Source organism: Gorilla gorilla, chromosome 6 (genome assembly GCF_029281585.2).
Source record: "Gorilla gorilla gorilla isolate KB3781 chromosome 6, NHGRI_mGorGor1-v2.1_pri, whole genome shotgun sequence".
In the NCBI taxonomy this organism is placed as follows: Eukaryota; Metazoa; Chordata; class Mammalia; order Primates; family Hominidae; genus Gorilla; species Gorilla gorilla.
In genome coordinates, this window is record NC_073230.2 from 51,798,596 (window position 1) to 51,823,337 (window position 24,742).

Sequence of the window (24,742 nt, forward strand, 5' to 3'; positions counted from 1 at the left end):
ACTCCTGACTTTGGAAAAGATGTACTTTCTCAGTAGGTTTGGTAATGGCTGTAGCTTTCACAGAGAGAAATGGTAATTCATCTTCAGAGGTCTGGTTCGAGCACTCTAAGCACACCCCGAGCACTCTAGCACTGCATCACATGACTGGTTTGTTGTGTGATTGTGGACACCTTCATGCAATCTTTTTGGGTTTTGGTCAATGGTTAAGCATCTCTGAGTGATATGAACTCAGTGCTGATTTTAATACGCTGTTGGTGGAGACGAAAGAGGTCAAAGATGTAGCTCTTCATGCTGAAGAGTTTACACCACTGGATTGATCTAATTGGGGGTCTTAGATCTCCTAAATAAAGGAAATTTAACATTTTCCTTATAAGAATAAACTAAAATATTGCAGAAAATAGGAACATAGAAAGTTTCTGTTAGTGGTGATTCAGACTGAGGTTCTTATGTCATAGACAAAAAAAATAGTTGTCTGGGGTTCCTAGAGGCATGAATCACATCAGATCACCAGGATTTTTGAATGGCTGAGAGGCTTTAAAAACAATTTTAATCTTGTGCATGGAAATATTACAAAATGCATTGCCAACTACATTTCCTTCTTTTAACATTTATTACGTTTGTTACACACAAAGTACAAGTTTGTTGTAGAAAATTGTAAAGACAAGCAAATAAAACTTAAATTAAAACCACATCAATCCCAGAGATTACAATGCTAATATTTTGGTACCTGTCCTCTTGCAGTTCTCCTTGGCAATGCACATATTAATAACAATAGGAGCACAGTATAAGTACTTTTTGGGGAAAGGTAATTTTTAAATTCACTTTTTAAAAACTACATGATATATTATTCATTACCTTTCCACACCAATAATTTTTTGTGCCTTCCTATACTTAATGAAATTCCTCATTTTCTTGATGACTCCAGGGTATTATTATGAAGATCAATTAGTCATAGTGTGACCTGCCTGGCTGTCTGCCCCCAGTCCCGTTTCTGGGGTGTTTGAGGATCTCCACCTGAGGAGCTTTGCCCTGTCAGATAAACAGTACATTCGAGCTTTTCTGACTTAGTGCCCTATTCTAAGGCTCTAGGTGGCAACCAGCCTCTTCAAACTGGGTTATGATCACATTTGCTCTTGCTTGAGTTCTTTCCCTGAAAACCTGCAAGCTACAATTCCTTCCAGTCTGACAGCCTCCTCCGACCTTTAATCTTCCGACCTCCCAAGACAGCCAGCTCTATCCTAAAGGCTTGCCTCATCCTGCATACCAGGGCGAGTGGGCCCACCACATGAATTCCTGGGTCCAGCACTCTGTCTCTTTTCCCTGAGATCTGTGGCTGGGGTGGGGTCTATTCCAGTTGCCTGCCTCACCCTGGTCCACTCGCCTGCCTCATTTCCTCTAGATCCTCCCCCATCCTGCTGGCCCAGGTCTGAGTCTCTGTGCTGGTGCTCTCTTTCTATTGGATGACCTCCACCCTTTGCTTCAAGCTCCCAGGCCTAGAGGTTCTGTCTCTCTGAACCTCTGTTCTGTCTCTCTGTTGTATGTTTCTGTTCTGTATCTTCCCATTCTGATAGGCAGGGTCTCAGGTGTCCTTGGGTCTGCTTCTAAAAGCACCTTTTTCTCTTGTTACTTGTTAATTACAATCTTCCATGCTTTTGCAACCAGATAACTAATCTGGTTGGATCTGGGTCAGAACTTAAGTGATTTCTCTCCTTTAAATAATGTACATGACATTTTGACAAAGATTTAACCATTTTTATATTATTATTATTATTATTTGCTTGTGTGTTGATTCTCAACTGCTACAAAGAGCTAAGTTGCTGGACAGAGAAATTTCTAATAGGGGAGTTGTTACCCTAGTTGTGGGTGAAAAAAATGTTTTTTCTTACACTTTGTCATGAAATTACATAGCTATTAGCTCAAGGGATTTGTTAAAGATATAAATAGGTTCCAGAAGAGCTTGTATAACTTTACTACAGACAGAAACTGGGTCAGTAAGTGGAAACCAGGAATCTAATCAACTGATTATAGGAATCCATTTCATAATTAGGTCATTTTTCTGCTTAAATTGGAACATGGGCATTGTCCTCTGCAATCATGCAAATATCCTTAGGTTGAGAAACACCTATACGTACAAATCAGTCTTTTGCAACTCATAGCAAAAGACTTCATTGGGGTTCTCTTGAAAGTAGCTTTGGATGGGTTGGTGAAATGTGACCCAAGGTGAAATGCCTTGTGCCTGGGGAGGAAAAAGAAATTTTTTAAAATGGAAAGAAATGAAGCTGGGCATGGAGGCTCATGCCTGCAATCCTAGCACTTTGGGAGGCTGAGGTGGGCAGATCATTTGAGGTCAGGAGTTTGACACCAGCCTGGGCAATGTGGTGAAACCCCATCTCTACTAAAAAAAAATACAAAAAATTAGCTGGGTGTGGTGGCACGTGCCTCTAGTCCCAGCTACTCAAGAAGCTGAAGCACAAGAATAGCTTGAACCCGGGAGGCAGAGGTTGCAGTGAGCCAAGATCGTGCTACTGCGCTCCAGCTGGGGCAACAGAGTGAGACTCCATCTCGAGAAACAAAAACAGAAACAAAAATTAGCTGGGCATGATGGCTCACACCTGTAATCCCAGCTACTCAGCTGGCTGAGGCAGGAGAATCACTGGAACCTGGGGCGGGGCAGAGGTTGTAGTGGGCTAAGATCGCACCACTGCACTCCAGCGTAGGCAACAGAGTGAGTGAGACTCTGTCTCAAAAACAAAAAACAAAAAAGGCTGAGAAGGCTGGATGGTTGATCACAATTTTCCTGTCACTCCATGCTGTGGGCTGCCCCACAGTTTTCTCCTTTTTTAGGGGATGAGATAATCTAAGGACTTTGAGTCCACCTGTCTCCTGAATGCCACACAGTGCTTCTGCCTGGGCCCACTGGAGAAACTAGTGGGTAAGCATGAGTAGAATTTCTGGTGCACACGACACAAGGAAGCAGGACTTGGGGATCTGTCAGGAAGCTCGTCTCAGTGAAGTCATTACTAAATATCACTGTGAAGAGAACCAAGAAGGGAAGACTTCTAGGAGCCAAAAGGCAGGAGCAGCACTTCGGCAGCTTTTCATACTTTGCCTCTGTACAGATATTTATCATAGAAATGGATATGTGCTAATAATACAAAATAGGTAAAAGACATTTCAATTTATAATGAGGTGACTTTTTTTGCTAGAATCTAGTATTCTCACACTGATGTTGTCCTTATTTTGTTACAGTTTAAAAACCTCCTGTAATTTGTAACAGAAGCAGTGCTAATCTGAAAATAAGGAGTTTTCAGAGCATCCTTCTGCTAGGCTAGCAGAGTGGCCTACATCAACATTATTAGAGATGCAAAAAGATTCCTGCAAAAGATGATTTTTATACATGTAATAATATTTACCATGTAACATAGTATGTGCCAGATACCCAACACAAATTACCACACTTAACCCCACAACACATTGAAAAATAGATTCTATTATTCCCATTCTCAGGTGAAAAAACTGAGGTTAAATGCCTTGTCCAAGAGGCCTGGGAGCAGCTGCAATTAGAATCTGGGTCTCACTCACTCCAGGGATGACACTGCCTTCTTAGAGTATAACAATAAAAGAGAATTTTTTAGGCCAGGTTTATATAGCTCAAATGAAATGGAGCCATGAAAATATTCAGTGGGAGCATCTATATTTCTCATGTGAATAATATGGCAATTTTTTTCCTGAGTTATCTATATTTCTTCAATTGGGTTGGGATGAATAGATCATTTCTAAATAAAACAGGAGAGCATAAAAAATGAAATGAATGGGCTCAATCCCAGTTGAAGCAAGAAGAGTAAAATACATTTCCCTGCTTGAAAGAAAACGATTCATCTATTTGAGGTTCTATAAATGCCCTCTTTCAGAAAGTCATACAGCTCTGTCTAGAAAGGCATTTTACCTCAAAATGACGAGGGCTTTCATTTTGAGAAGGAATATCCTCTCACACTCTGGCCCAAGCGAACAGTTCTCTCTGAAAACCAGGGGAGTTGGTGTTGGTGATAGGAGGGCAAGGCAGGATGGGAAAACGATGAGGAGAAACCAGCCCTGGATTTGTGTTTTAAAATTTTTTTTTAAAGAAAAAAGGGGAACGATAGTAATCATCGTGGAAAATAGCGGAGCTTGTAGACTGTCTGGCTCTACTGCAGGATCACAAAAACTGGGTGGAATTTTACCTAAAGGGCATTTAGTAATGAGTCATGCAAAACAGGAAAAACAAATAATTTGTGCCTGTCCCTTAACATTTGAGTTAGGAGGATTGGAGCTTGAGGAAGGGAGGTGAAATGATTCTGCAGGCAGGTGGGTGCAGGGTGAAGAGCAGGGGAGGTGGTTTGAAGACAGAAGGAGAAGTGGCTAGCTGAGTACATGGACTTTCAAAATGTAATAGTGACTGTAAGTCTCAAAGCAGCGGATTGATTGCTGGAGGAAGAGTAATATAGTAAAATATCTTTCCACCAGAAGAGATTTTAATGCATATGATTCTATGCCAAAATCTGTGCTTCTAGCTCCAACTTGGGCCTAACCTCCAGACAAATCCCAAAGGTCTGTTGTGTATTTCCACGAGAATGATGCGCAGCACCTAAAACTCAGCTTGTTCAAAACGGACTCAATTTCTTTCCCCCAGAGCCCTCCTACCTGATTCCTGAGTCATTCAGGCCTGGCTCCTCTCTTCACTTCTAGGTCCCATCAATGACTTATCTTACCATTTTGACTTTGAGGATCCATCTGCTTGTCCTCCTCTTTTCCACTGCTGTTGGCCTAGCTCAGGTCCTCATTTCTTCAAATTTGGACTATTGCAAGGTCATTCTTGATCCACCTCTAGCATCTTTCATGTTTAATCAATCTTCCCCACAAGGGAAAATCTCAAAGAACTACATAATTCAGTTACAACGTGAGCATCAAGAGAGCTTAAAGAACTACATAATTCCGTTATAATATGAACATCAGACACTTCTATACGCACATGAATTGCCAAGAATGGCTGATTTCACCTTTCACATGGTCAGAAACAATTTAATAAGGATTTCACATAGGTGTTCCTGGAATCTGAAGAGTTTCTGCCACTTTTTGAACCCAAGTTGCAAGGATGATAACCAATGTAGCCTTGGATAAACATTACAATGTTGGAGAAAGAAGGGGTTTTTCAGAAGATCTGTAGATGGGCTCATTTTTCAGAAGCCCATCTGTATTCGATATACTTTTTTTTTTTTTTTTCGAGATGACGTCTTGCTGTCACCGAGGCTGGAGTGCAGTGGCGCTATCTCAGCTCAGTGCAACCTCTGCCTCCCAGGTTCAAGAGATTCTACTGCCTCAGCCTCCTGAGTAGCTCGGATTACAGGTGTAAACTACCACGGCCAGCTAATTTTTGTATTCGAGATATTCTTTTTGTTGTTGTTGTTGTTGTTGTTGTTGTTGTTGAGACAGAGTCTCACTCTGTTGCCCAGGCTGGAGTGCAGTGGCACAATCTTGGCTCATTGCAATCTCCACCTCTCTGGTTCAAGAGATTCTCCTGCCTCAGCCTCCCAAGTACATGGGATTACAGGCGCCCACCACCACGCCCAGCTAATTTTTGTATTTTTAGTAGAGACAGAGTTTCACCAAGTTGGCCAGGCTGGTCTCGAACTCCTGACCTCAGGTGATTTACCTGCCTCGGCCTCCCAAAGCGCTGGCATTACAGGTGTGAGACACCGCACCTGGTCGATATTTGAGATATTCTTGAACTCCGTGTGATTTGGAGGTTGACAAACCACTCAAGGTAGAAGAGACAGAAGTGGTGGAAGCATTTGAAGCTGAGCTTGGAGGACCAGAGGACTGGGGCTCCAGGAAAAGGGGTGGGAGGTGGGGGAAGGGTGGCAGGGAGCAGCTGGTGTGAGCCCTCATGCACCATCCTGGAGACCCAGGAGCCTTGGGCCTGACAGCACTGCTCAAACCCATCCAGCAAGCAGGGGTTCCAGCTCCTGTAACACTGAATCCCCCAAATCCCTACAAGTCCCCAGGGGCATCTGGGGACAATCTGCATTTCAGCCAGGACCTCACCTATGGGTCCTGGGAGCAAGGGGAAGCCATCCCCTTTGCCTGGAGTGTCCTGCTTGGGAAGGGCCCCCACAGCAGGGTGGCTGGGACCCCAGAGAGACCCCTCTCTCAAACCATAGCCCTTGCCTTTTTGTGACCCTGCAATGGAAATATCCCCCAGGAAGGTTACTTTGATGGGGTCAGACTGGGTAGCCCCCGCCCACTCGCTGCCCCAGACTCTTGGACAAGCTGATTCCCTCCCCGAGGCTTCACAGCCCCCCACTGCCCAAGTCTTCAGACCCCTCAGGTAAACTCTTATTTCCAAGAGCGCCCCGGCTCCCATGTCAAAGAGGGGGTGCGGAGACACACTGTGTGGGCGAGTGGAGGGCTGCCTGGTTTCCAACAGTGGTCCCCTTGGGGCACCTGTGCTCCTGCTGCAGTGGACGGCTGGGTGTCTGGAGGAAGGGCTGGGGTGTGGAGACAGCGGTGGGGCACAGCCAGCAGGGGTGAGGGTTCCAGGCTGACTCCCTCTGCATCTGCCGAGGGATGGGCTGCGAATGGTTTCTGTCCCCTGATATCCACTTGTTCTTTTTCCTTTCTTTTCTCCCTCTCCTCCCCTCCCCTCCCCTTTCCTTCCCTCCTTCCTTCCTCTCTCTCTCCTTCCTTCCTCTCTCTCTCCTTCCTTCCTCTCTCTCTCCTTCCTTCCTTCCCCTCTCCTTCCTTCCCCTCTCCTTCCTTCCTTCCCCTCTCCTTCCTTCCTTCCCCTCTCCTTCCTTCCTTCCTTTCCTTTCTTTTCTTTCTCTTTCTTTCATCTTTCTCTCTCTCTCTCTCTCCCTTTCTTTCTCACTCTCTCTCTCCTCTCTCTTTCTCTCTTTATTTCTTTCTGACAAGGTCTCAGGGTCTTGCTCTGTGCCCGGGCTGGAGTGCAGTGATGCAATCATAGCTCACTGCAGCCTTGACCTCCTGGGCTCAAGCGATCCTCACACCTCGGCCTCCTGAGTAGCTGGTACCACAGATGCACACTACCATGCCCAGCTAATTTTTAAAACTTTTTTAGAGATGGGGGTCTCCGTATGTTGCCCAGGCTGGTCTTGAACTTCTGGGCTCAAGCGATCCTCCCACCTAGGCCTCCCAAAGCGCTGGGATTACAGATGGGACCCATCGCACCCAGCCCCTGTTCTTTCCCTGCTCTTATTTCTGCTGCTTTTTGCCCTTTTCCCCACTGAGTCCAGCCGTGGAACTGACGCCAGCTCTCTGATTTTATCTTGTGTTTATTGGGAAATGGTGGTGCCCATCTCTGGGCCAGTCCAGACAGCTTCCCCCTAGGAAGTGAGCTGAGTTCCCACGGCATGTCAGAGTTAAAAACAAGGACAAGAGACAGCGTGAGAGACATAAGAGAGGGGGCACGGAGAAAGACAGAAAAGCAGAGAGAGGGACACACAGGTCCCCTGCTTCCTCTTCTGTTTGTTCATTAATCAGGCTGTCAGGTGGCACGAGGGGCATTGGACATCATTTCATGGCTCAAGATCATTGTCCCTAAGTCTGTTTTCCCAGGCTGTCCCCTTAAGAGCTGGGCTGCCGCGGCCACACCCTGCAGTCCATGTCACCCTCCAGCCATTGCTCTCCTGTGGGTGTGCCCGGCAGAGCCTCCAGCTCTGTGCCTGCCCCCTGGAATGCCCCTAAAGCCCTCCCAGCCCCTTACCCAGACTTCAAGGCCACACCTGTGCCCCTCCTTCATGCAGCCCCCAGATGGGATCAGGAGGCAGGGTGTGCCTCTCTGTCCCTCAAGGGCTCCCTGGTCATCTCTGTGCATGTCTAGATGCCACTGAGATGGACTGGCCTTGATGGCCGGGACTCTATGTCTTAGCATCCAGCATGGCTAGCTGAAGTCAGTGGCTGCAGAGTGTGGGAATGAGTGAGTGAGTGAGTGAATGAATGAATGAATGAATGGGGGAGAACTGAGTGACCCGAGGGAGGCCCAGACCTGGACAGGAGCTTCTGGTGCCTCTTGTCCCTCCTTTTTTTTTTTTTTTTAAGATGGAGTCTGGCTCTACTGCCCAGGCTGGAGTGCCGTGGCACAATCTCAGCTCACTGCAACTTCTGCCTCTCGGGTTCCAGTGATCCTCCTGCCTCAGCCTCCTAAATAGCTGGAACTACAGGCGTGCACAACCACACCCGGCTAATTTTTGTATTTTTAGTAGAGACAGGGTTTTGCCATGTTGACCAGGCTGGTCTTGAACTCCTGACCTCGTGATCCACCTGCCTCGGCCTCCCAAAGTGCTGGGATTACAGGCGTGAGCCACTGCACCCAGACCCCTCTTGTCCATTCTTTTCACGGATGAGGAGGCTGAGGCCCAAGCCGGTCAGGGGGGTGCCAGGACTGGGGCTCCGACATTTTCTCTCCCAGGGGATTCTCAGGATCCCTCTCTGGGAACATGATCTGTGGCTTTAAGGGGCCAGGGGCTTTCCCTCCAGCCAGCCCTGGACTCACAGGCCCCAGAGAACCTGGAGAAGCCAGCCTCGCATGGCTGGGATTTTCATCGGGAGAATCCCACTGGCCATGTACTGGGCTCTCTCCCAGTCCCTGAGATTGGGCTCTGGGCTCAGCACTGAGCAGGACCCAAGGAAGTGGCTTAAGTCTTTGTGGCCAGGCGGTGTCTGCTGTAGAAAGCAGTGTGGCATGTGGCCGGGTGGTACTGTGGTCAGGGAGAGAGGTTGCCTGGGGCTGTCCAGGCTTCAGCCTGGGAAAGGGAGCACCCAGGGAACCAAGACAAGGTGCAGGGCTGGAAGCAGCTTTGGGCTCGGCTGTCGGGGAAGCATATTGGCAGGAGGGGCCTCCTGGATGTCTGGTCAGAGATGGCCAGGGGGCCAAGGACATATGAGAGGCAGCTGAGGGTTGCCGGGCGAGCTGCCTCACGCCTGCAATCCCAGCACTTTGGGAGGCTGAGGCGGGCGGATCACCTGAGGTCGGGAGTTCGAGACCAGCCTGGCCAACATGGTGAAACCCTGTCTCTACCAAAATACAAAAATCAGCCAGGCATGGTGGCGGGTGCCTGTAATCCCAGCTATTCAGGAGGGTGAGGCATGAGAATCGCTTGAACCCAGGAGGTGGAGGTTGCAATGAGTCAAGATCGTGCCACTGCACTCCCGCCTGGGTGACAGAGCCAGACTCTGTCTCAAAAACAAAAAAAAAGAAAAAAGAGAGGCAGCTGAGGGGAGGGACAAGGGTCATTAGTCCACATGGGAGCTGGCTGAGGCTGGTGCCCAGGGATAGGGGACCTGAGTGGGTGCAGGCCCAGGAAGTGAGCAATTGCCAGTGACACCAGGTGGAGGGACAGGTGGAGGAGGAGTTGTGAGCTCAGCTGCACAGGACATTACTCCAAATGGGGCTGAGGAGCAAGGGGGACCCCCACACTCCCCACATCCCAATGCTGATGCATGTGGGTAGGGAGCTACCCAGGAGGGCTTCAGGGAAAAAGTGTTCTGAAGGAAGAAGCAGGAGGGTGGTGAAGGGGACATTTGGGGGCCACCCCTTCTCCAGCTGGCAAAATTGTCCTGTCCCCGCTGGGTGCGGTGGCTCATGCCTGTAATCCCAGCACCTGGGGAGGCTGAAGCGGGAGGATCACTTGAGGTCAGGAGTTTCAGACCAGCTTGGGCCACACGGTGAAACCCGCACCCCACCCCCCACCCCGCCCAATCTCTACTAAAAATACAAAAATTAGCTGGGCATGGTGGTGCACTCCTGTAATCCCAGCTACTCGGGAGGCTGAGAGATGAGAATCACTTGAACCTAGGAGGCGGAGATTGCAGTGAGCTGAGATTGTGCCATTGTACTCCAGCCTGGGCGACAGAGCAAGACTCCATCTCAAAAAAAAAAAAAAAAAAAAAAAAAAATTTGCCCTGTCCCCTGAGACTCAGAGGTCAGCCCCTGCAGAGTCCCTTCTGCACACCCCCAGCCCCACCCCAGCCTTAGCAGCCCTCTGTCTGGGCAGGACTTTGTGGCCCTCTCTCCAGTCTGGAGACCAGAAGGCCAGGAAGGGAGGCCAGGCATGGTGGCTTATGCTTATAATTTCAGCACTTTGGGAGGCCAAGGTGGGAGCATCTCTTGAGCTCAGGAGTTCCAAACTAGCCTGGGCAACATGGCGAGACCCCATCTCTACAAAAAATAAAAAAATTAGCTGGGTGGTGGCACATACCTACAATCCCAGCTACTTGGGAGGCTGAGGTGGGAGGATTGCTTGAACCCAGGGGTTCAAGGCTGCAGTGAGCTATGATCGTGCCACTGCACTCAAGCCTGGGTGACAGAGACCCTGCCTCTACAAAAAAAAAAGAAAGAAAGAAAGAAAGAAAGTTAGCTAGATGCCTGTAGTGCCTGTAATCCCAGCACCTTGGGAGGCCAAGGTGGGAGGATCGCCTGAGCCCAGGAGTTCAGTGCTACAGTGAGCTATGAAGATGCCACCATACCCCAGCCTGGGCAACAGAGACCCCATCTCTAAAAAAGGAAAAAAAAAAAAGAAAGAAAAGAAAGAACAGGAAGGATCTAATTCCACTGGATCAGCATGAAAGCGGCGTGTGCCTCTGTATGTCCATTTCGCTTTCTCTGTCCTGCTCTGACCCAGCAGATTGGCCTCCAGGTACTGCACCACTGAGACCCCACACTCTCTTGCTTCTCGTGAGGTGTGGCCAGTGGAGGCACTGGCATGAGACCAGGGGGCGGGAAGACAGAGCCCAGTTCCCTCTGGTGGCTTCATCCTTTCACCTATAACCCCTGCTCCTGCGGGGCCCCTCACCCATGGCTACTGCCTGCTGATCCGGAAACATCACTCCCTCCCTCCCATCAGCAATCAGATCCAGGAGTGCTTAGGGCCCCATTACAGCCAAGTCCCAGGTCACCCTCTCTGGTCTATTCCCCCAATGCGCCCACACCTTTGTAAACACTCTCAATTGCCCTGTGAGACAGCGTACCATCTGTTTCCTGCCAGGGCCCGACGCATACAGGGTGTGGGCAAGGGTTTGTGAAATGCAGGGTCTTAGAGTTCACCCAGTTCACCTTCCCTTTTAAAAATGTTTCATTTTAGAGACAGGGTCTTGCTCTGTCACAGAGGCTAGCGTCCAGGGGTGCCATCATAGCTCACTGCAGCCTCCAACTCCTGGGCTCAAGCAATCCTCCCACCTCAGCCTCCATAGTAGCTGGGACCGCAGGTTCACACTACCATGTCTGGCTAATTTTTCTTTTGTTTTGTTTTGAGACAGTCTTGTTCTCTGTCACCCAGGCTGGAGTGCAGTGGCATGATCTGGGCTCACTGAAACCTCCTTCACCTGGGTTCAAGTGATTCTCCTGCCTCAGCCTCCACAGTAGCAGGGATTACAGGCATGCACCACCATGGCTGGCTAATTTTTGTATTTTGTGTAGAGACGGGGTTTCACCATGTTGGCCAGGTTGGTCTCAAACTCCTGACCTCAGGTGATCCTCCTGCTTCTGCCTCCCAAAATGCTGGGATTCCAAGTGTGAGCCACCACGCCTGGCCTTAACCACCATGCCCGGCCTTAATTTTTGTATTTATATTTTGTAGAGATGGGGTGTTGCTATGTTGCCCAGGCTGGACTTGAACTCTTGGTCTCAAGCAATCCTCCCACCTCGGCCTCCCAAAGCACTAGGATTAGAGGTGTGAGCCATCTGCACCTGGCCTAACCATTGCTTTTTATGTAAGGGGAAACTGAGGCCCAGGGAGTGTGAGTGATCTGTCTTGGGTCACTCAGCCCCAGGGTTGGGGCTCAGCTGTTCTGAAAAGGTTCTGGAGAGGCCAGGGCTTATCTCACAGAGGTTGGCAGCCTGTCTGCCCCATCCCCTGCCTGCCTCTCCCAGCCTGGTAGCTTCAAGATCATTTGAGCATTTCCTCCACAGCAGGAGCCGGATGCATCTGCTCCACCTAATAACCCCATTAGGGCCATTTGCACCTCTCAGGGGCAGGCGCCTGGGAACCCAGCCAGCGCCCTCCTCCCTGACCTCTTGCCCCAGAGGGTGGGGCCCCTCCACATGGCACAGGGTGTCTTCCGGTCTCCTCTCCATCCCTCACCCTCCCCTACCTGCCCATCAGCAACACATTGCTCCTCCTGCCTGGCACCCTTCCAAGGTCCACCTGGCCCAAGTGTCCTGCTCCTTCTTCAAAGCCACCCCTCCCCAAGATGCTGCCTCTGAAGCTCAAACAGTCCATCTCCCTGACAGTTGTGTCCTCTCCTTCTCTCGAATGTGGTAGTATCACTGTCCTCCCCCTAAAGCAGTGGGCACCTTGAGGGCAGAACCTTGCCGCAGGCATCTCTGGCCCCTGGGGTCCGAGCACTGAGTGGGAATCCTGATGATAAGTGTTGCATGAGCTGGGCACAGTGGCTCACGCCTGTAATCCCAGCAGGAGGATCACTTGAGACCAGGAGTTCGAGACCAGCTTGGGCAACATAGTGAGACCCCGTCTCTAAAGAAATTTAAAAAATTAGCCAGACATGGTGCCATGTACCTATAGTCCAAGCTACTCAGGAGGCTGAGGCGGGAGGATCGCTTGCACCCAGGAGTTTGAGGCTGCAATGAGCTATGATCACACCACTGTTCTTTCCAGCCTGGGCAACAGAGTGAGATTCCATGTCTACAAAAAAATTAAAAATTAGCTGGATGTGGTGTCATGTGCCTGTAGTCCCAGCTACTCTCAGGAGGCTGAGGTGGGAGAAACACTGGAGCCTAGGAATTAGAGACTGCAGTGAGCTATGGTGGTGCCACTGCACTCCAGCCTGGGCTATAAGGTGAAACTCCATTTCAAAAAAAAAAAAAAAAAAGAAACTGCGCCTTTTGCCTTTTGTGTACTCTAGGAAAGGATTGGAGGAAGTGGAGGCAGAGGGCTTGAAGTCCTCCAGCCAACAGGGGGCAGGCTGGGGAGAGGAGCCACAGGGAGGATGCTTGGGTGGAAAGATAGCAAGTGCCAGCCATGCTGCCCCATGGCCTTTGGTTACCAGGAGGCTGTCTGGGCAGGACAAGAGGAGCACCTATCTCAGGTCCACAGTCCGCCAACAAGCCCAGCTAATTTTTTGTCATTTTTGTAGAGATAGGGTTTCACCATGTTGCCCAGGCTGGTCTCGAACTCCTGGGCTCAAGTGATCCTCCTGCCTCAGCCTCCCAAAGTGCTGGGATTACAGGCCTGAGCCACCGCAACCGGCTTTGGGTCCACAGTCTTCACAGTTCCCAAGGCATGTTCACCTTGGTTTAGCCTTACTGTGGCCTTGTGGGTTCAGGGTTACCATCCTCATTTTACAGATAGGGACAGTAAGGCTGGCAGAGAGGCCTGTCCTGCCCCAGGTGACAATTTCTCTAGGATCCTGAGCCTTGCCCTGGTCCTACACGCCCTTGGGGACCTCCTCAGGAGGAGGAGCCAGGGGCAGTGGTGCAGAAAGACTACCCAGGTGTATGATGTCACGGGCAGGCAGGGAGGTGTTGGGGGCATTTATTTCTGATAGAGACTGGCACAAGCTTTGGGCTAAGGACACCCGCCACCACCCTCATCTAGAAACAATCTCTCTCACCAGACTTGATGGCTCACGCCTGTAATCCCAGCACTTTGGGAGGCCGAGTCGGGCGGATCACAAGGTCAAGAGATGGAGGCCATCCTGGCCAACATGGTGAAACCCCATCTCTACTAAAAATACAAAAATGAGCTGGGCATGGTGGCATGTGCCTGTAGTCCCAGCTACTCAGGAGGCTGAAGCAGGAAAATCGCTTGAACCCGCAAGGCAGAGGTTGCAGTGAGCCAAGATCGCGCCAGCCTGGTGACAGAGTGAGACTCCGTCTCAAAAAAAAAAAAAAAAAGTAAAGAAAAGAAACAATCTCTCTCAGGGTCCAGAAGCTTCAGGGCGTGTCCCAGCCCAGGCTCTGCAGCCTGGGCCAGGGAGGAGGTGGAGGGACACGTGGGCCCCTCTGGAACCCCTCAGGAAGCCCCTCGGCGGGAGTGCTGAACGCGAGGTGCGTGGTGTATCTTCTCACACTCCCTGCCTCCTCTGGGCCTGATAGGGAAGTGCTCCTGCAGCTGTTGAAGCTTGGGAGGGGAGGAGAGAGGGAGAGATGATGGATGCTGAAGAAAGGCTCTGGCCGAGATCCCACAGCCATTGGCTAGCATGCTCTGACCCATCGCATAGGGGAAACTGAGACTCCACTGGCCGGGCAGAATTAACCAAAGGGACTGAGGTGATTCCTTCAAACCTCACAAATCTAGCTCATTGCTCCTGCTCCCCATCACTCTCCCCCTCCACCCTCCACACCTCAGGACCCCGCTCAAACATTATCTGCCTGTCTCCCCTGATCAAAACCCACTCCCAGCTCCCATAGGCTGCAGGATACAGCCCAGTTCCTCAGCTAGGCACCTGGGGCCCCTGGCCTGGCCTGGCTGCATGCACCCCTCCTGCCCCTCCTGCCCCCACACCTCCCCACCCCCTTTTTAGTCACTCCCTCTCCCCCTCCTCCCCAAATCCCACCAGGGCTAGGTCTCCCCTTTTCTCTAGGAAGCCTTGTGGACAATCTCTGTGCCCCAGGCTCAGGCACCTGAGCTCTGTATGAAACCCTGACACCTCCCCTTTTTTTTTTAAATGGAGTCTCACTCTGTCACCCCGGTTGGAGTGCAGTGATGCAATCTCAGCTCACTGCAACCTCCACCTCCCAGGTTCAAGCCATTCTCCTTCCTCAGCCTCCTGAGTAGCTGGGATTACAAGCACGTGCCACCACACCTGGCTAATTTTTTGTATTTTTAGTAGAGCTGGGGTTTCACTATGTTAGCCAGGCCGGTCTTGAACTCCTGACCTCAGGTGATCTGCGGGCCTCAGCCTCCCAAAGTGCTGGGATTACAGGCATGAGCCACCGCACCCGGCCTGTATGGCGTCTTGAGGCAATGCTCAGAGCTTGGTGTGAAAGCAATTCACCTCCTCCTTGGGCGCCTCCCCGACTGGGGTGTCCGCAGGCGGCACCCACTTGCAATCCCAGATGCTGCCACCAGGGGGTGCACAGTGCCCGCTTGGAAGGTGGGCAGGGGCGGGCGGGGAGGAACTAGAGAGGGAGGGGTTAATATCCAAAGGCCCCGCCCCTCCCAAGAGGCATGGGCGGTCTCAGCCTGGTACACTCACCAGGTGTATATGAGCACAGCCAGGAGGACTGTGAGGAGGACGGCCAGGAGGACAGACAGGATGACGATGATGACCACGGTGCCTGGGCTCTGGGGGCCGGGGACAGCCCGAAGTGCCTGGGCTGAGGGCAGGAAAAGAAATTTTATCTGACTGGAAGGGGCCCTTGGGCAGAATCCAGACCAATCACTGCCCTGCCTCCCCTACCAGCACCCAGGCCTGGGGGAAGGGCACCTGCAGATTGCAAGATGGTTGGCTGCCTCTGACTGAGTGGTGAGCTGACCTGTTCCCCCAGCCCATCCTCAGTCCTCAGGACCCCCAGGCCCCAGCCCCCTGCCCCTACTGTTTGACCGGAGCCTCTGGCCCCTACCTTGCTGCAGGCGAGTGTCGCTGGACCACTTTGTTTCAGCCACAGGTCCTTCGTCATTCATCACCAGGAACTTCACCCTGAATGGGAGACCCAGCATTGGCCATGGGGGTCCCCCGGAGTCCTGAAACCATCAGACTTGGTGCCTGCAAGTCTGTCCCCGGGAGTCCCAGGCCCTGGCGAGAGCAGCCCAGGGAGGGGGCCGGAGGCTGGGGCGAAAGAGCCCAACAGAATGGGTTCAAATCTAGGTGTGACATTTCCAGTGGTGTGACATCCCTCCCCCTCTCTGGGCTTCTGTGTCCTCATTTGGGAAAGGTAGGGGGCGAGTATTAGATCTCTCAGAACTGAACATGCGTGAATCAAGCATTTAGTGAGGGGAGACCCTGTCTGGATGGAGAGACGCCACCTGAGTGGTCCACACGGCCTGTGGGGACTGGGGCTTGAGGTGGGGAACCTTCTGCTCAAGAAAAGCAGGATAGGCCAGGCATGGTGGCTCACGTCTGTAATCCCAGCACTTTGGGAGGCCAAGGTGGGCAGATCACTTGAAGCCAGGAGTTGAGACCCGCCTGGCCAACATGGTGAAACCTCATCTCTACTAAAATTACAAAAATTAGCCAGGCATGGTGGCAGGTACCTGGCCAACATGGCGAAACCCTGTCTCTACTAAAAATACAAAAATTAGTCGGGTGTGGTGTCAGATGCCTGTAATTCCAGCTACTCGTTAGGCTGAGGCTGGAGAATCACTTGAACCTGGGAGGCACAGGTTGCAGTGAGCCGAGATCACACCACTGTACTCCAGCCTGGGTCACAGAGCAAGACTCCATCTCAAAAAAAAAAAAAAAGAAGAAGAAGAAGAAAAGGAAAAAAAAAAAAAAAAGAAAGAAAGAAAAGAAGGATAATTCATGTAATTCATGAAGGCCTCCCCAGCCCCTGCCTGCTGCTTCCTCTTCCCTTTGGCCAAGCAGGAGCAGGGGACCCAGGCATCCTGCTGGGGCCCTGGTGAGCCTCATAGGAGCTGCCTCAGGCTCTGGCTTGGGTGCATGAGGGCAGGAGCCAGGGCCTGGCAGAGCCGCTCACCTGTAGGGGCCGGGTCCTGGTAGGGGATGGTTGCAGCCAATTTTTGTTGGTTGGCAGTGGGTATCATTGCCGACGCGGAGGACATGGAGCTGGCCTCTGGCCTGGTACAGCACCCGGTTGGCCCTCAGTGTGAGATAGTAGCCCCTCTGGGAGAAGTTGGCAGGAGCAGGGATGTCCTGGTTTGTCCGTGGGGCTGTGAAGCTGTGGGTGGCTAAGGGTGGCACCATGGTCAGACAGGTCACACAGCAGGATCCCACCCTCACCTTACCAAGCCTGACAGCCTTCCCTGGCCCCATCCCCTGCAGCACCTGCTCCCTGCAACTCCCTGCAACACACCCGCTACTGCCCTTAGGCCCGCAGGCCCATTTCACATAGGGAAAACCGAGGCCTGGCCCCAGCAGCACCCACCGTTGCTGAGGGCCACCACCAGCCAGATGGTATCCAAGTCAGAGATGTTGTGGCTGCTGAACTGGCCTAGAGGCTGCTCCAGCGTGAAGGTGGACAGGGTGAGCCTCCCCGCCAGGGTGTCGTTTGAGAGCTGGGGCACATAGCTGATGTGCTCTGGGGCAGCTGGAAGGGGAGGGCAGAGAGGAGAGGCCAAATGGGGCAACAAAGCCCCAACAGCTCTGGTCTCCCCCCGCCCAGATCCAGACTTAACATGGGAGCCCCAAGTTATGGGCACTTCCTGGGAGGTCAGGTCCGGTATGAACCAGGAAGCTTTCCCGGCAACTCTGTGCCCCATGGGCATGGGTGGGAGGCCTGAGTCCAGCCCCTGGCCCCTCTCTTAGGAGCCTACTGGGGGTGGGCACTGTGGGAGGTCTAGGACAATGGTGGCATGGGAGGTCCCACCCTGGCGGTAGGCACAGTTCTCCCGGGCCGGGCCATGTTGGGATGGAACTGGAATTTGGGAGCAGCCTGACCCTAGGCTGAACTCTGCTCCTGACATGCCCAGTGACCTCCAACTTAAGTCCCTCCAGCTCCACCCACATGGTCTAGGTTGTTTTGCTTGATGAGAGGATGCGTGGCTTGGCAGGGGTCGGGGGGATGGCACAGGAAGGTCCCCTTGGCTGAGACCCCAGGCTGGGACACAGACTGCCCAGAGGGTCCGGGGGCTCTGAAGCCAGAGCTTGGTTCCGAGTGAGTCTAGAATGTCCTCTTCAACCTGCCTGGTTCTCTGCCCCCTCCCAACATGGCCCCAAGGCATCTTCGCCTTCAGGACCAGGTCCCCCTCTCAGACTCCCACCTCATCTCTCTGGGGAAGGGTGGGGGACAAGGACAAGCTTCCCAGGTCTGTACCCCAAAGGGGACTCAGGATTTGCAACTTGGCCTGTGTCCAGCCTTGCTGGTTGGAGAGCTCAGACCTCCCCAACCCCAAATACTGGTCCAGGAGAAGCAGAACGATGGAGTGGGTTTCTATGCGAGTCTCCAGCAGCTGCCCCTGTTCAGTTCAGTTCAGTTCAACTTGATTCATTTACATTGAATTCAACTCAACTCCAAAGGTTCAGGCTAGAGTCTTCCTTGGGGAAGGATTGTCACGATTCCTTTCTTAGAGCTCTCAGTCCTATCTCTGAAGCCCAGGGCACTCTGCATGCAGGAGGCACTTAATGTTTAGAAAGAGAAGTGGAGGCTGGGTGCGGTGGCTCACGTCTGTAATCCCAGCACTTTGGGAGACTAAGGCAGGCATATCACGAGGTCAGGAGTTCGAGACCAGACTGGCCAATATGGTGAAACTCTGTTTCTACTAAAAATACAAAAATTAGCCAGACATAGTGGCGCACGGCTGTAATCTCAGCTACTCAGGAGGCTGAGGCAGGAGAATTGCTTGAACCCGAGAGGCGGAGGTTGTGGTGAGCCAAGATCACGCCACTGTACTCCAGCCTGGGCAACAGTGGGAGACTCTGTCTCGAAAAAAAAAAAAAAGAAAGAAAGAAAAAAAAGAAAAAGAAAGAGAAGCGGAGCAGTCAGAGATTGGGGTTGGGGGCAGAGATTATAGGACTGTATCTCTCAGCCTGTCCAGTTTTTCTTTTCTTTTTTGAGACAGGGTCTTGCTGTTTGGCCCAGGCTGGAGTGCAGTGGCGCATTCATCGTTCACTGCATGGGCTCAAGCCATCCTCCCGCCTCAGTCTCCCAAGTAGCTGGGATTACAGGTGCACTCCACCACACCCAGCTAATTAAAAACAAAAATCTTTAAAAAAAAAAAAAATCTTTTTAAAAAAAGGGGTCTTGTTATGTTGCCCAGGCTGGGCTTGCCAGAGCTTCCTGGGGACATGCATTGTCCTGGACATCTGGAAACCTCTCCTCAGGGAAAGGAAGGAGGCAGGAGCCACGTGTGAGAATTTGGAAATAAAGTGAGGTCTTGGGTCTGTCCTGCAGCCTGAGATGCAGCGGGTACCCCTGTGCCAATCCCCACCCTTACTCACCCACATCTGTCCCAGGCTGGACACAGGTCAGTAGCAGCAACAGTGACACTAGCAGCTGGGACTGTCCCGCAGAGAGCCCTATGGCCGGGCCAAGCCTCCAGCTGTTGTCCATCTGTCTGTCCGTCCGTCTGCAGTGTTTGCAGCCCCAGAGGCTCCCCCGTCTGTAGTCTGTGCTGGGCTAGGGGAAGCTGTTCCTGGCACCTCCTGCTGCCCCTCCCAGGTACCCCCTCCTCTCAAACAACTGGTTGGACAGGTTTGGGGGCAGAATCTGCCAGCCCAGTGAATCTGGCATCGCCAGGGAGGGGTCTGAAGAGAACATACAGTTACAAGACAAGCCTGGACTACCCCGCCCACCCACCAGGAGCGCCTGACCAGGGAGGGGCTGAGGAAGGAGGCGGGGCAGCCTCAGGATCCAGGCTGCCCCAGGGACAATCCTGCCAAGTCTACCCCGTGGATCTCTTTGTCCAAACAGTCCCCAATGTAGCGACTCTTCCTTTAGGACCTGAGGTGGGAGGATCACTCAAGCCTGGGAGGTTGAGGCTGCAGTGAGCCAAGATGGCACCACTGCACTCCAGCCTGGATGACAGAGTGGGACCCTGACTCAAAAGGAAAAAAAAAAACCAACCTAGGAGGAGTTGGTGTCTGTTTTTGGTTCGTAGGGAGTGCCGGTCAAGCAAACTCCCTGGAGTCTCTTTTATTTATTATTATTATTATTTTTTTTTTTTTTTGAGGCAGGGTCTCACTCTGTTGCCCAGGCTGGAGTGCAGTGGTACGATCATAGCTCACTGCGGCCTTGACCTCCCAGGCTCAAGGTTCTCAGATTCTCAGGCCCCACCCTGGGGAAGGATGGAGGATGAGGACAAGCTTCCCAGGTCCACATGACAGAGGGACTCAGGATTGGCAATTTGGCCTGTGTCCAGCTTTGCTGCTCAGAGAGCTCAGATCCCCACCCTCAATTCACTCCCTTGTGTGGAAGGGAGTGACCCTCACTTTCTAGCACACACAGGGAAGAGGGCTTGGCTAAGAGCACCCAGGAGGTCAGGGCAGGACTGGGGATTAGATCACACCCAAATGCAAGCTCTGTGGCACTCCTGGTATAGCCCTGCTGTCCCCCTGTAGCCTGGCCCTGGGAGGGGGGCTCCCAGACTTCACACCCCCTCACCTCTTTATCCAGGGGACCAGCTCTCTCTTCCTCCTTCATCCCCAGCCTCTGCCAGGGCAGGGTAGTTCCTCCTCGAGACAGAAAATTACCAGATGGAAGTCCAGGCATGGTGGCTCACGCCTGTAATCCCAGCATTTTGAGAGGCCGAGGTGGGTGGATCACCTGAAGTCAGGAGTTCGAGACCAGCCTGGCCAACACGGCGAAACCCCATCTCTACTAAAAATACAAAATTAGCTGGATGTGGTGGCTTGTTCTTGTAACTCCAGCTACGCAGGAGGCTGAGGCAGGAGAACCACTTGAACCCAGGAGGCAGAAGAACCACTTGAACCCAGGAGGCAGAGGTTGCAATGAGCCGAGATCGCACCACTGCATTCCAGCCTGGGCAACAAGAGTGAAACTCCCCCTCAAAAAAAAAAAAAAAAAAAAAAAAGATGAGATGGGGCTCAGGGGAGGTGAAGCGAGACCTGTGACCACCTCTCCCCTGGATCGGGGTACTAGCCCCCGTCAGCCTGACCTTCACGCTCTAATTATGCCAGATGTCTTCATTCCGGGAAACCCAACAGATTATCACCTGTGGGCCCCATTTTTGGATGAAGAGGGGCCATTCCCTGAAGGGGACATACCTCAGTTCCCCGAGGGGATTCAGATGTTCACCTCAACTCACAAGAAAAACTTCTGGCCGGGCGCAGTGGTTCACACCTGTAATCCCAGCACTTTGGGTGGCCAAGGTGGGCGGATCATCTGAGGTCAGAAGTTTGAGACCAGCCTGACCAATGTGGAAAAACCCCGTCTCTACTGAAGATACAAAATTAGCCAGTCATGGTGGCACGCGCCTGTAATTCCAGCTACTCGGGAGGTTGAGGCACAAGAATCGCTCGGACCCAGGATGGGGAGGCCGTAGTGAGCCGAGATCACACCACTGCACTCCAGCCTGGGTGACAAAGTGAGACTCCACCTTAAAAAAAAAAGAACAAAAACAAAAACTAGGAAGAGTTGGTGTCTGTTTTTGGTTCGTAGAGAGTGCCTTCTAGCTGTGTCCTCATATGGTGGAAGGGTCAAGGAAGCTCTCTGGGGTCTCTTTTATTTATTATATTATTATTATTTTTTGAGAAAGGTCTCACTCTGTTGCCCAGGCTGGAGTGCAGTGGTGTGATCATAGCTCACTGCAGCCTTGACCTCCCAGGATCAAGTGATCCTCCCACTTCAGCCTCCCTAGTAGCTGAGACTGCAGGTATAAGGCACCATGCCCAGCTAATTTTTTGTTTGTTTGTTTGTTTTGAGACAGAGTCTCACTCTGTTGTTCAGGCTGGAGTGCAATGGCATGATCTCGGCTCACTGCAACCTCCACCTCCTGGGTTCAAGTGATTCTCCTGCCTCAGCCTGCTGCGTAGCTGGGATTACTGGCATGCACAACCACTCCTGGTTAATTTTTGTATTTTTGGTAGAGACGGGGTTCGCCATGTTGGCCAGGCTGGTCTTGAACCCCTGACCTCATGTGATCTGCCTGCCTCGGCCTCCCAAAGTGCTGAAATTACAGGCGTGAGCCACTGTGTCCGGCTGCCCAGCTAATTTTTTAACTTTTCGTAGAAAGAGAGTCTTACTGTGTTGCCCAGGCTGGTCTCAAATTCCTGGGCTCAAATGATCCTCCCACCTCAGCCTCCTGAAGTTCTGGGATTCCAGGTGTGAGCCACCATGTCCGGCCTGTATAATACAATTTTTCCCTCTCTCACTCCCTTTCAAAAGGCAGTTGAAAGCAGACATCAGAATGTGGGAAGAGCTTGTTTCCCCTTTTCGAAAACACGTTCTTGCTCATCGACTCATCCTCCCCTTGGGTCCCCAGAGATGGGCAGGGCAGGTGTTATGACTAATCTCATTATACGGATGAGAAGAAACCTGGGGCCCGGCAGGGAAAGAAACTTCCTGCAGTCCCAGGGCAGGTCAGCGGCAGGGCTGGGACCCAACCCCACATCTCCTGTACCCAGGCAGGACTCCCTCTTTGCCTTTTTTTTAAATTTAATTAATTAATTTGAGATGGAGTCTCGGTCTGTCACCCAGGCTGGAGTGCAGTGGCACAATCTCGGCTCACGGCAGCTTCCGCCTCTGGGGTTCCAGTGATTCTCCTGTCTCAACCTCCCAGGTAGCTGAGATTACGGGCACATGCCACCACGCCTGGCCAACTTTTGTATTTTTACTAGAGACAGGGTTTCACCATGTTGGCCAGGCTGGTCTCAAACTCCTGACTTCAGGTGATCCCCCTGCCTCGGCCTCCCAAAGTGCTGGGATTACAGGTGTGAGCCACTGCACCCAGCCTGTCACCTTTTTTTTTTTTTTTTTTTTGAGACTGAGTCTCCCTTTGTCACCCAGGCTGCCATGCAGTGGTGCCATCATAGCTCACTGCAATCTGTCTCCTGGGCTCAAACAATGATCCCGCCTCAGCCTCCTGAATAGCAGAGACTACAGGTGTGCACCACCATGCCTGGCTCATTTTTTAATTTTTTGTAGAGATGTGGTCTCACTATGTTGCCCAGGCTGGTCTCGAACTCCTGGGCTCAAGTGATCCTCCCACCTTGGCTTCCCAAAATGCTGGGATTACAGGTGTGAGCCACTGCACCTGCCCTTGAATGGATTTTAAAAACCCACCTAGGCTGGGCGTGGTGGTGCATGTTTGTAGTTCCAGTCCTTTGAGAGGCTGAGGCCGGAGGATCATATGAGGCCAGGAGTTTAAGGTTGCAGTGAACCATGATCATACCACTGCACTCCAGCCTGGGCGATGGAGGGAGACCCTGTCTCTAAACTAATAATAATAATAATTTTTGAAAGTGTTAAAATCCACCTAGAATTTATTTTTGGTGTGATGTGTGATTCAAATTATTTTTTTCTCAAGTTAGCCCGTTATTCAAACACTAAAATATTGAAAAATGCATCCTAAGCCGGGTGCAGTGGCACACACCAGCACTTTGGGAGGCCAACGCAGGCGGATCACCTAAGGTTGGGAGTTCAAGACCAGCCTGACCAACATGGAGAATAATAATAAGCCGAGATTGCGCCATTGTACTCCAGCCTGGGCAGCGAGAGTGAAACTCCATCTCAAAAAGAAAGAGAGAAAGAGAGAGAGAGAGAGAGAGAAAGGAGGGAAGGAAGGGAGGAAAGAAAAAGAGAGAAAGAAAGAAGAAAAAGAAAGAAAGAAAGAAAGAAAGAAAGAAAGAAAGAAAAGAAAAGATGTATCCTTTCCCTATTTGAACTGAAATGCCTTTTTTTTTTTTTGAGACGGAGTCAGGCTGGAGTGCAGTGGTGCAATTTCGGCTCGTTGAAGCCTCCACCTCCCAGGTTCAAGTGATTCTCCTGCCTCAGCCTCCCAAGTAGCTGGGATTACAGGCGCACACCACCAACCCACATAATTTTTGTTTTTTTAGTAGAGACGAGTTTTCACCATGTTGGCCAGGCTGGTCTCAAAGTCCTGACCTCATATGATCTGCCCACCTCGGCCTCCCAAGGTGCTGGGGTGACAGGCATGAGCCACCACGCCTGGCCTGAAATGCCGTTTTTATCATACGCTGCAGACTAATGCATCCTCAGTGTCACCTCCCAGCTTGATGTGGGACAAGCCACCAAGGGTGTCCTCACCATGGCCCCACTCAGGCCACCAGTTGGCTATGTTTGCCCCTGCCACCCCAGGCACACAAGAGTTCAGGAGTCCTCTCTGGCCTTGCCTTTATCCTGGGGCAGCTGCAGGTGACAACCTCTGGAAGAGGTGGTAAGAGGAGGCAGGACACAGGCCAGTCTGAGGGACACGCTCCTCCCACAGTCCTGGAGAGGGGCCTGCATGTTTCTGCACCTGGAGGGCCAGGCCAGGGTGGGGAAGACTGGGGATGGGGGGGAGGCTGGACCCTGCAGGTTCTTGGACCTGTGGTCAACCGGGAAGCCAAGTCCCTGATCTGCAGTGAGGCTGCAGCTGCCAGCCCCTTGAATAGGCACAGTAAGCACCTCCCAGCAATGCCACTGTGCAGAAGAGATGCCAACAGTGACAAGGGGGGCCAGGATGGTCCCCAAACCAGACACCCCATCTTCACCCTCTGCCATTTTCCTTCTCCAGGTCAGCCCTGGGGCCCTGGCACAAGCTCAGGAGGGGAGAGAGGCCATGCAAAGTGATCACACTGGACCCTCTGCCCTGAGAGCCTGGGCACTGGGAACCAGATGTACTGTGATTTAGAAGAATGCGGCCGGGTGCGGTGGCTCACAGCTGTAATCCCAGCACTTTGGGAGGCTGAGGCAAGAGGATCGCTTGAGCTCAGGAGTTCGAGACCAGCCTGGGCAATATGGTTAGACCCATCTCTACTAAAAATACAAAAAATTAGCTGCGCATGGTGATGCACGCCTGTAGTCCCAGTTACTCATGAGGCTGAGGGTTGAGGCATGAGAATTGCTTGAGCTCAGGGTGGTTGGGGGAGGTTGGGGGGGTGGAGGGTAGAGCTGAGCTGGGATAGTGCACCACTGCATCCAGTCTGGGTG

At 51.9% G+C, this 24,742-nt stretch overlaps 1 protein-coding gene across 3 annotated transcripts; it reads right to left on the bottom strand.

Annotated features, from left to right (window-relative positions):
* Nucleotides 1-599: 599 nt before the first annotated feature.
* Nucleotides 600-21,188, bottom strand: UPK3BL1 (uroplakin 3B like 1). 3 transcript variants are annotated; one of them, XM_019030756.4, is made up of 8 exons: nucleotides 20,857-21,182; nucleotides 20,234-20,304; nucleotides 19,072-19,249; nucleotides 17,060-17,221; nucleotides 16,652-16,862; nucleotides 15,578-15,654; nucleotides 15,211-15,331; nucleotides 600-14,132 (listed from the first exon to the last, which is right to left on the bottom strand). In XM_019030756.4, exons 2-8 carry the CDS (start codon nucleotides 20,270-20,272, stop codon nucleotides 13,946-13,948), a joined length of 975 nt encoding a protein of 324 aa, XP_018886301.3. In that variant the 5' UTR covers nucleotides 20,273-20,304; nucleotides 20,857-21,182; the 3' UTR covers nucleotides 600-13,945. The 3 variants fall into 3 exon arrangements, with proteins under 3 accessions (XP_018886301.3, XP_063564587.1, XP_030862936.2); XM_063708517.1 differs by lacking the exon at nucleotides 20,234-20,304 and having other exon boundaries at nucleotides 19,072-19,377; nucleotides 20,857-21,188; XM_031007076.3 differs by lacking the exon at nucleotides 20,234-20,304.
* Between the last annotated feature and the right edge of the window lie 3,554 nt (nucleotides 21,189-24,742).

Excerpts from the sequence above, each read along its gene's own strand:
- UPK3BL1 (XM_019030756.4), bottom strand. The coding sequence starts at position 20,272 with ATGAAGGAGGAAGAGAGAGCTGGTCCCCTGGATAAAGAG. Across the intron at positions 17,222-19,071 it reads CCAGCCTGGGACAGATGTGG|CTGCCCCAGAGCACATCAGC; the intron begins GTGAGTAAGGGT and ends CTCCCCTTCCAG. Across the intron at positions 14,133-15,210 it reads GCTGTGCTCATATACACCTG|CTTCAACAGCTGCAGGAGCA; the intron begins GTGAGTGTACCA and ends TCCCCTCCCAAG.